Raw genomic sequence first — 11,389 nt, forward strand, 5'->3', positions numbered from 1 at the left:
TGTGGTTTTTCATGTATTAACAATAAGTTTGATTTTGAAACTCAGAAACTGTCTTCTTAAATGGAAAGCATGGAATAACAGCATTATGATATCTTCATACCATAAAAAGATAACTTACATTGTTGATAATGAGACTAAAGTGCTGAAGGCTCCAGGGATGATAGTACTGATGCGATTGTCGTACAGAGAAAGAAGCCTCACTGAGCTCAGTCCGGCAAATGTGTCATTGTTTATACAGCTGATAGAGTTGCTCCTCAGCATTCTGCAAGGATTAGAACAGAGAATTAGGACCTACTAGGAGAGGGTACAATTTCAAGATAGGAGGTCCTTTATCAAGGGCATCAATAGATGCTTTGACAAGCACTGTACTCTATTTTTATTGATTGCTGAAGCACAACACAGCTGTAGGAGGGCTAGATTATTGTAAACACGGCCTCATGAATTTAAAACACATTTCTTCCACGCAACATTAGAGGCTGACAGGAGCTCTATATCTGAAAATAGTATGTGATTAAAATTATTACTAGTGGCAGACTTGAAATAAAAATTGAGGTCTTAATTTAGTAAATATCCAAGAGTAAGTGAAGATAAATTTCAGAGACCAACTGAGAAGCCTGCCAGAAATGTGTGAGAATAACAATCCTAGCTGCATTACTTCTGCTGCTGTCATGGATGTTTTTTGTAATCCACACTGCAAAAGTATGGAAGGAAACAGCATCCTCAGTAGAAATCAAGGAATTGCTTAGGAAAGATTTCCAGACCTAACACAAGCTTTGAAATGTCAATATGCTCACTAACTGACAAGACAGAAAGCAGCAATCATCCTATAAAATAGTCTTTGCGCGGTGCTTGTACCAGACAAAGCAGTGCTGTGTTTTGGAAAATACATCTCTCCAAGTTGTTATGGTAACAATGAACTCAATGGTAAAGCCCAATTAATCTGAAAGACTGTAGTATCTTGTTACACTTCATAGCAGAAAAGGCTCATGTGTATTTGTTACGCTGCATGCCAATCAACATCTGGGTCTGTAAACATCACTACACAGTTGTGATATTCCTACTTAGGTGAAAAATTATTCAGTAAATAAAAAAAGCCACAAAATATATGCAGCTCATGCTGCTGTTCCAGAGAATTGATCCCTCAAATTGAGAAGCATTAACTCCTTGGTATCAAATTAATGCAATGAACAATGAGAATCAAGACTCCCTTAGATCTGGATTTAAATCTCAGATTTGTATCCATCAGTTGGGCATTCAGATCAATAGATACTATAAAAACACCAAAGAGAGATTAGATATGGCTGGGAAGAAATTTGCAGTATAATCACAAACACTGAGTGTTTAAGACCTGAATGTTACATTGCTTGTGCATTCCTGTTCTCTACACAAAGTGATCACCACAGGCACAAGGGTCTCAATGGTTCTAGTATTGCAACTGGGGTGAAACTGTATCAGAACAGAGTCACAGAGCACAGCAACACACACTTTACACGTGGAGTACTAAGCTGACTGAAAGCCAGGTCGAGACCACTGTAGAGAGAGCGCAAAAGTTAGTCACAAAGTCCAAGTCACGTACACCATGTAGCTGCATGCCTGGAAGCATGAAACTCAGCACTGGGTGAGGTGGCAAGCACCGGATGTGGCAAGCACTGGGCGCGGTGGCAACCACCACTAGATCAATATCTGGTGTTATCTGGATGCCTGGAGGAGTGTGAGATGAGGCGGAGGCCTCGTGGTCCCAGTCCTCCATTTCTTTCCCCCTCAAACAAAAGGAGCCATTACCTCTACCCATGTAGGTGTGACTTTGTGACATTAACATAAGTGGTAAGATTGTCTATAGTCATCCCCACCCACATACATGCCCCGGTGATGTAGTGTGAAAGTTTGAGTATAAATATCACTACAATTTCGGCCTAAGAGTGGGGACAGGATGAACTGCTCCCTCTCCATCCCCCCTACTCGGGTCACCTTGTGGGTAAGATTATTTACCTCAGCTAATTACACATTAGTACATAATGAGTGATACATTTCTCCTCAGGTGCATACTTCCAGAGTGTATTTTATATTTCTTCCCAGGTGCATTTCTAGGCTTCCTTGAGTGTATTCTTGGTTTTGCTCCACTGTATTTCTGTTTGATGGGCTTGTTTATTTGCCAAGCTGGCTGGTGTTAGTGTGTGTACAACCTTTAGTGTACCTATAGCTTTTCAATTTATCACCAGCAATCCAAAAGAACCTGTCAATGTTGCTGTAAATAAACAGTTACTATTTGTTCCCCAACTTGCGTCTGTCGCATATTTGGTGCCGACCTCACAAGACCGGATTTATTTCTCCATTTTTCACAACAACCATGAGCTCTAAATTGAACAGGGGAGTAAATAAGAGAAGTAAGGTCTTCAGTGGCTTATTAGCAGTAGGAAACATTTTTTCAGACCTGTGTGTAAAGTATCAGGCAGCAGTACAGCAAGATGGGATGACTGAATTTGGATGCCAGTATATCCTGCACAGAGATTTATTACATTGCAGGAAATGTGCAGTCTTTTAAAAACTTGACCATGACCCTGTCCAATGTGGCCTCTTTGTAAAAGATCACAGTTTTAATTCTCAAAGAATGTCAATGGATAGAAATATACGTCCCTCAAGCCAAAACCTTTGGTTTCATATCATGGTTCACCATGCTCTGTGGTGCCCTTGCTGAAGGAAGATTCATACTTACAGATCATCATATCATGCTTTGTATAATCAGACTGCTGTATCAGCTAGGGGGAAATGTGGGTCAGGTCAGCAGGATAGCTTGAATGTTAAGCAACTTTTTATTAAAAATGCTGAATTTTGTTTAGAAGCCCTGCCACAGGCTGCCTTTACAGTAAAAAAATTAATTATCTATAGACAGTATTTTCAAATCCCTCAATGAAGTGCATATATTAAATTAAAGAACAGATGGCTGCAACCACAGAAGAAAATGTTGAAGGAGCAGCAAAAGAAAAGTTTCCTATTCGTCACTACAGGCCTAAGTCCTTGAAGTGAAACTTGGACTTCTTTTTACACGTAAGTGAGGACTGAAGTAATTGTGCCATGATACTTTGCAATATAAGAAGTATTTGCTGCTGATGAATAAATAGCATATTTTAATTTGCATTTTGATTCCTAGAGTCTATTTACTGACAGCATCCACCTAGTCAAGTGTTTTCTTTCTACAGCAGGAAAGACTATGCAAAAGAGGTATTTTTCATGCACAGATCATACACATGGTCTGGCACAGGCCTTTGCCATCACCAGAAGCCCAGTCCTCAGGATGGTGGATAGCATGGATTAGACACCATCTTGAAATCTTGTCTGTGATTCTTTTTCCAATATAACTTTTAACATGAAAATAAATGAGTGTTAAGTATTATGAGTTTATGCATAAGTGTTAGTTCTCAGCAAGAAATTAGAAAGGTTGTCTAAACACAAAAGTAATACCAAACTGGTTTCTTATGCATTTGGGCTCTATGTCTCCTTCATCCTCCCCCCAATCACAACCACATTAATAGTAAATCCGCACAAAATTGTATGGCACTTGGTGTGGGCAGGAAACAGGATGCTGGGTCTAGTCCAAAGCCATGTCTATGTTCCTGGGCTGCTGCAGCTGGTGCAGAGCGCACAGCTACCTTCTGTCAGCAAGATCTGTAACAGTTGGCTTATGCCTGCCTTAAAGTTGCTTAGCTATACCTGTTTTGGTGGCAGCAATAACTTGAATCTCTCTTCTCTCCCTACCTACTGGTTTCATACAGTTTGCAGGACATTAAACATATTTCAGGCTCCCAGCCTATTCTAAGGTTTGGTTTAAGCAGACCAACAGTTCCAATTTGGGTGGAGGCAGAGTGGGATGATGGACTAATAGATAGCAAACACGCTCCTACATGCCCTGTTTCCATAGGAAATTCTTGAAAATGTCTTTTTTTTTTTTTCACAGCAATAGCAGATGAAATCTACCCAGGACTAGAAATGTTTTGAAGACTTCATGACGGTGATACAAGACCCTGCCTTAGAGCTTGCTGTCTAGTAACAGATATTTTAGCAGGCATTGCTGAACTTGAGCACTGCCACTCGACTTTCAGAGGAACAAAAACAGGTCTTTGCACTTACAATGTCTTTAGCCCTGTGAGGCCTCTAAACATTCGTCCATGCACGGATTCCAGTTGATTATCTGTCAGTATCAGTTCCTGCACTCCTGAAGCTCCATCAAATGTGCCTTCTCGTATCTCCTTGATCTTATTGTTGCTTAGATTTCTGGAAAGACACAACCAGTCACAATAAGAAAATTATTAGTGTTTTATTCCAAATATACGTCATCACACTGGAAGGAGGAAGATGGGAAGAATTTGTGCTTTTTAGTGGTTATCCACAGATAATTATTCAGCAAGAAGAGCATGCAGAAGATCAAAAGTATACCAACTGTACTTACAAATAGCTCCCCTTTACTCATCAAAACCACAATTATATCAGCTATATCAAGAATATTTAAATTGATAGAATTACCAACTCTTACACCTCATCTCATTCTTGCTTACAAGGGTCTCAGGAATACAGTAAGATACAATGCAATCTCATTTATGTTCATGAAGTCATGGACTATGCTCAGGCCTGGGTGCTCATCTGGCAAGAATCAGTCAATGTTACTGCCATTGAAATAGGTACCGCACATTGAAATATGGATTTTATTCAGTGTACCAAGACCTTTGCTCTTTTAAAACTGAACTCTGGAGTAACATACAAAACTGTGTGACTGCACGTATCTGATACAAATTTTACCATATGCACTCATGAACTCCCAGGCACTGAAATTTAACACCATCACTCAAAATTAAATGAGCATAACTTAATTCTCAATTCATAGCTCCTGCAATATGCATTATTTTATAAATATTTACTCTGTCTATACAGTCTCAAGGTGTTTGCTTATAGATTAAAACTGGAAAACTTCAATCTACAAAGTCAGATGAAATTCTACTGAAATGCAAAATTAAACTTTTCAATATTTCATATTTGTGAAAAACCCAGGGAAGAGAAAACTTCTGAATGATAAAATGCCATTAGAGATGGATAAAAATAAATGTCATTCTATTATTTAAAACATTTCTACAAAAGGCCTTAAGCACATTAAAACCTTGGACCTCAGTCCTTCAAGCATATCCTATGATGCCCTGCACAGATTGTGACAAATAATCCTGTTTGTTTAGGTTTATGACAGGAGACACTATTCTTTGTTTTACTGCCTACATCAAAAGAGAGAAAGTAAAAGACAAGCTCTTGCTCCCAAGAAGATGCCAAATTCCTGCACTATTACTCATACCGAATAGCACACTGTTCCAGAAATGATCCCAGTACACACACAGCATGAGTAATAGTTTCAAAATCCAATTCCAAATGACAAGCTATCAGATTAACACGTAGGCTATGCTGCTCAGAAGGACAGGCAAACTTCTTGGGATACAAGCTGACAGAAGACATGTCAACAGGACAGCTTGGCCTCAGACAGAAATAATGTGGGTCTTGCTCTTGCAGAAGTCATCACTTAATAAACAAGTCGAGTGTTGGTGTTCATGTGGGAAACTTGAGGACACTGGTTTATGTCTGCAGAACAACTGTCAGAGAGTGGGCCCTACAGCATGTGGCTCATCACTTCTGGTGCAGTCTGTGATCAGTAAGAACAGGAGTATGTCAGCAATGTCAGCAAAAAATAACATAAAACAAAAATACTTACATGCAGATTTTGCTTTCCTGAAGTTTACTATTTTGTGCTAACACTTATAGGAAGAACTTACGTTCAGTGTCAAAGCAAGTCAAGGAAGGATATTCTGACATACACATCTAATTTTGGGGCTCAGCTATTTCTCTAGTGGAAATGTTTATAGTTCAGCATCAATTTTGAATGCTGGCATAAATAATTACTGCCAGTGATCCCTTTCCTGGTAAAGATCATGCCATAATGCATACTTGTACAAAATAAGAGAATAAGTAATTAAATATATGTAATGGGAAGGGAGGGTAAGTTACAATAATACACAAAGATTTTGACTTTCAATTAACAGACTGCAAACCAACCTATATTTGTAGTTACATATTTTTATTAGTTAGTTTTTGACATCCAAAAGGTATTTAGCCATGTATATTAAAAATAGGTGCAATTTTAATGAATGATTAGATACTCAGGAGAAAAAAAAACAAACCACCAAATACTGGAGAATAAGGCTGGCCACAATTTGCAAAGGAACTGACACCTTTATACAGCCCAAACCATCTGAATTATAATTGCTGCCAAAGAAGAACTGTAGATAGGGAACTTCACTCATTTGAGTTAATAATGCCTGATATCTCAACAACACATTATCCAAAAATATACTAGCAATTTCAGATGGTGGCAATTATATATGCATATACAACTTTCCCAAGCAAAGAGTCTGAAAATCCAAGATTAAATGCTATGATGAAATCAAAGTTGCAAGGTAGACAAAATACAAGCTTTACAATCATGAACAGGTAAAGACGAAACTGTCCTGCAATCCCGCTTGGAGTGTTCTCAAAGCAGATGTTCTGCCCACCTGATTTCTTTATTTGTCTTCCTGAATTAAAGCTTCCCATACCAGAATGGAACAAAAAAATGGCAGCTGACAGCACTCATTCACTAAAAAAAAAGTAACCTCCTTCAAGCCTGACCTACTAGAATAACAAACTTGAGAAATTACATACTTTTCAGTCCAGAATTACCAGCAAAAACAATCAGCTGATAGAAACCTTGAAAAATGAAAGCAGTGAAACTTTTGCCTGTTCTGCAAATAGCTCTACTTCGTCCTTCCCAGCACTAAAAGAATCTTTCATATATGATCATAGCACTTGACAAGGAATTTTTGTTTATCAGAAAAGTCAGTACAGAAGTCAGTACAGCAAACTCCCATTATAGAAAAGCCCCATCTTCTTGCAACGCCAAGCTTCTATAAGGAATTCTTCTTGAAATACTGGAAGACAGTGTAAAAGAGTACTTTGAGTGTTTGTCAAGATAGCTATGCCCTCTTGCAGGACCTGAATGAGGACCTACAGATAACCTGGTCACTCAAGAAAGGTTATTGTTTCTGTAAGGACTCCTTGGTTTATCCTGGCTATAATGTTTAATCCTATTTCCAGACTTTTATTTTCGGCAACAGGTCAAAAGAATTTTTGAGAAAGCCTGGGTTTACTTTATGTGAGTCTGTGAATAGGAAATGAACGGATCTAAGAAGCCATCAAGGTGACATTGTTCACACAGCTCACTTTTCAGTCAGATTTTACTTTATGGCTAAAGCTTATAATAATACTATTCCGTTGATCTTATAACTTGAACAGAGAATAAGACTTAACAGAACCATTCATCCTGCTGTACCTGTTGGGTTCATTTTAACATTCCAGCATGCTCTTCATCGCTGTGTTGTCAACACACATTCCTACAGGAACAACCACCAGAGCGCAGTCAAACTGCAAAGGCTCTGCTTGGTCTCACCTTGAACCTCGTAGCTTTATCATACAAACAGCCTGTTCTGAGTGAGCGTTTCCCTGAAATATATCTGCCTGTTTGTGATGTGTTAGGAAATTTTAAGTATATGTTAGGAGGAAAACCCCAATGCTGTTGCATACTTCGGAAGGAAAGATGTTTGCTGAAGTTTCACAGCTTTTACCAACAGTCTGGCTGGCTTCTATAGAATGAGTTGTTCTCAGAAGCAGGATGGCAGTCTTAAATACTTCAAGTATTAAATACTTTAATAAAGTATAATATTTAATTAAGTCTTAAATAATAAAGTCTTAATTTAATAAAGACAGACAGACTACAGACAGACAGTGAAGTACACCCAGTGGCATTCCTACTTCAGCAGAGCAGACTGATGGCCTCACTGAAGAAAGGGATGCATATGATGAGCCCAAATGCCATGTAACACAACACTGCTTACAGAAAATAATCTCTCTTTCTGTATAACAAGCGACAGATGACTGCAACCTCAATTGCCATGGCCAAATTTATACTTAGGGGAAAGAACAGCAGGTAACAGCTGTTTCCACGAACACAAACTACTTTTACCTCCCCAAGAAACTTCAGATTCTGTTTTTTAAACTAACTTCCAATCTGCAAACTTTATCATGATTCTATTTTGGTTTGCATGTGAAATGCGTTAAATGCTGGGCTGACTCTCCACACAATTCAATTAACAGACCAATTAAGCCTCCAAAGGCAATTATATACTAGAGGTGGGGTTGGCAGTACCAGCTATTGCCAAGACAGCCTGACACTTCCTATTATAAGACCATACTTTATATTCACTTCAGAACCTCAGCAAGATTTACCAAATGAACTGTTAGATGTCCCTTTCAGGTTTTGAGCTAAATATTTTTTATTGTTCTTGTTTGCCAAGAAGAGAGGTCAGTCCCCTTTCTCTTCAGCAGCACATGAAGTATGGCAGTTCACCTTTTTATTTTGAATATGAGCTCATTGCCATTTTTTTCTCTGTAGTAACAGCTACTGGGACTTCAGTGGAAATGGCCAGTCCTATTGATTTCCCATAGGCACTGGGGAGGGGGCAGGCTCTGGAGCTGATATCTAGGAGTTGCAGCCTCTCCCTGTGGGTCAGCATCCCATTTCAGCAACCAAGTGTATCTCCTTGCTCCCACCGAGTTAGTTACGCAAGGTGTTTCGGAGCTTGAACCTGCCTGCCATGGCCAGAAGACTCCTCCAGGCTCCCACTGCCATGGGAATCTCCAAGCACTGGAGGGATTTTTCACTGATTAACAAGTTGAGGTAGTCCCAGAGAGTCATGAGTTCCCCAGTGTTTGCTTCACACTAAATTTGGTAGGTGTTGCAAGCAAAGAACTGCTCCCTTCCATAAAACCTTACCTCTGTGAATGGCGGTGTTGCCCCTCAGCCCTACCTGTTGTGAGATCTTGCTGTGTTGAGTGAGAAGATCTCCCATGGGCAACATACTTCTCTGTGAAAGGCAGAAGCTTCCAGTTGCCAGGGCTAGATGGGAGCAGGTCCTGCAGTCTTTCTATCTCATAGAGATTTCTATCTCTCCAGTCATGGAGGCGCTCCCACTCTTATGGAGCTCAGAAATGTGCTTCAGGCAGATCCAAATTGCTCTTTTCTAACAGCCTTGCAAAACACTGGCAACAGTTCTTGGAGCCTGGAAGTCACTGCAATGTGACTTCAGCTTCCAGAGACAAGCAATCTCTTCAGACCCACAAGCTCAGGGGAGGTTATACTGTCAGAATGAAGTGAAAGGAACGGTGGTCAGGGTGTTCTGCAAAACCCACTGGACAATCCAGTAAATTACTCTGGACTGGGTCAAATCTGCCTACAACAACGTACATCAACCTTTTGATTCTACTGTAAAAAGCATTAAACATAAAGATGGATTCAAATTTAGGTTATGGAAATAGCATTATGTTTATGGGATTTTACAGCTAATTACTGAAGTTGATTTCTTTAAAAAAAACATACACAGACAAGTCAGCCTTTTATAAACCAGCAAAGTAATCTCAGCAATTTAATTTCTAATTTAATAAAATGTGCCATAACTTTGCATTATGGAACTGTGACCTTTAAATTTCTCTATCAAGATTTCAATTTTGGTTTGCATTAAAATGTATTAAATCCCGGGCTGACACATCATACATTAAAATTCAGCCTAGAAGGAATACTTACAGTCAAATTACACCCCAAAAGCCAATTTTATACTAGAGGGGGCACTGGCAGTACCACCTATTGCAAAGGTGATACGACACTTTGAATTTTTTCTATGTTTACTTTATAGCATTGGCAAGTTTTAAAAGAAGGAACTGTCAGATGTCCTCTTCATGTTTAGAGTGGGTTTTTCTCTTTTTTTTTAATGAAAGAACAAATTTCACCACTTTGAGGAAACAAAGCTAAACAAGATACCATTCTTCTCATAGCTCAAACATTATTATTTTGCGAAAGGCCTAAAGCACTCAAATTCTGATTTCAAATCTGTTAATTGGTAAGTACCATGTAGGTGTTTTATTCAAATGATACATCTTCCCTGTGAAAATCTGTGAGGATTTGGCTGAATCCTTAGTGTTTAACAAAGAGATTTAAGGTTGCTGTCACAATCCAAGGAGACTGCAAGACATATTTTTTGGGAAAATCTGAATTTTAGGCCCTAATTTTCCAGACTTTTTTTCACTTCAGATTCTTCAGATGACATCTCGCACTGTCTATCATGACAGTGCAGGACACAGAGCTACAGACTGTGCACAGTTTGGGACTGGGCACATTTCCCTATCCCCATATCTACTCGACCAATCCCAGGCAGTATTAAGAAGTGATGCCCTTGGCTGGACAGAGTCCCCAGCAAGATTTGTGAAGGCTGTAAAACCAGCTCAAGGTAATGCCGTGGAATGCATCGGGGCTAGGAAGGGAGCCTGAGTGATAAGAGTGGGAGCTCTGTTACGGACTAGAAGAGGTAGAGAGACAGGACACTGGCCTTATGTTGAGGCAAAGCATGGTGAGAATAGAAAATGCACTTGATCAGGATATGAGGAACCTAGCAAGGGGTTGAGACAAGAGTCCAACTGAAAATTACCATGTGAGTAGGTAATTAGAGACTATTTTCACATAGACACTGGAGCAACCCTAATATGTCAATGTCAAACCGATGAGTACTTCCCTTTGGAACTGTATTAGAAAACCCAAGAGACTGTGCAGCTACACACGTACAGATATCACCAACTAATGGAGCTTGAGTGAGGCAAGAAAAAATGTGAGTGTACACCTAGAACGCAAGTGAAATCTGAATCCTCCTTAAGGTCCAATTTACAGACCACCTCAGAGGGCTCCTTTGCAAATTCCCTTGACACAGATCTGTCATAGGTCTTCAACTGAAGTGAAGGACAATCAGAGAACAATCATCCAGATGCGCACTCAGATACCCAGATCTCAGATATCTGCATTCATTTCAGAAGAAAGAGAATTACAGAGATTAAATAAAGGAAAAAAAAAATTTAAAAGGGAAAATAAAAAGAAAAAAAGTTGATTTAGGCTAATTGTCTGCCAGTGCCCAGCTCTGAACTGTTTTCTTAAGCCTAGGAAGCAATGCAATTTCCAGATAGATTCCTCCACCTGCTGGTTTCCTTTAACACTTGAACAGACAAGGAAGATGATGAGACAGAGTTAATGCTGTCAATCAGATAACAGTAAAATTTCTTGTCCCTTATACACACAAAAAAATGAGAGTTTGATCGATATTCTTCCTCCTTAAGTTAACAGCAGTAGTAAAACTTAATGCAGAATCACATGCATCACATTCCTGTCCCACACAGAGCTGCTGCTTAGGACCATTAGCAGCGGGAATCCATGAACTGGTATTTCCCT

The 11,389-nt window shown here is 39.3% G+C and overlaps 1 protein-coding gene across 1 annotated transcript in view; it reads right to left on the bottom strand.

Moving 5' to 3' along the window:
* Positions 1-11,389, bottom strand: part of LOC104537930 (slit homolog 3 protein-like) — a gene marked incomplete at both ends in the record, with an annotated part of 59,078 nt that overhangs the window by 30,313 nt on the left and 17,376 nt on the right. The window contains 2 exons of the mRNA XM_010180952.1: positions 119-262; positions 4,126-4,269. Coding sequence (XP_010179254.1) covers positions 119-262; positions 4,126-4,269 — 288 coding nt within the window. The remainder of the gene's footprint in view (positions 1-118; positions 263-4,125; positions 4,270-11,389) is intronic.

Source organism: Mesitornis unicolor, unplaced genomic scaffold, assembly GCF_000695765.1.
Source record: "Mesitornis unicolor isolate BGI_N332 unplaced genomic scaffold, ASM69576v1 scaffold16023, whole genome shotgun sequence".
Lineage (NCBI taxonomy): Eukaryota > Metazoa > Chordata > Aves > Mesitornithiformes > Mesitornithidae > Mesitornis > Mesitornis unicolor.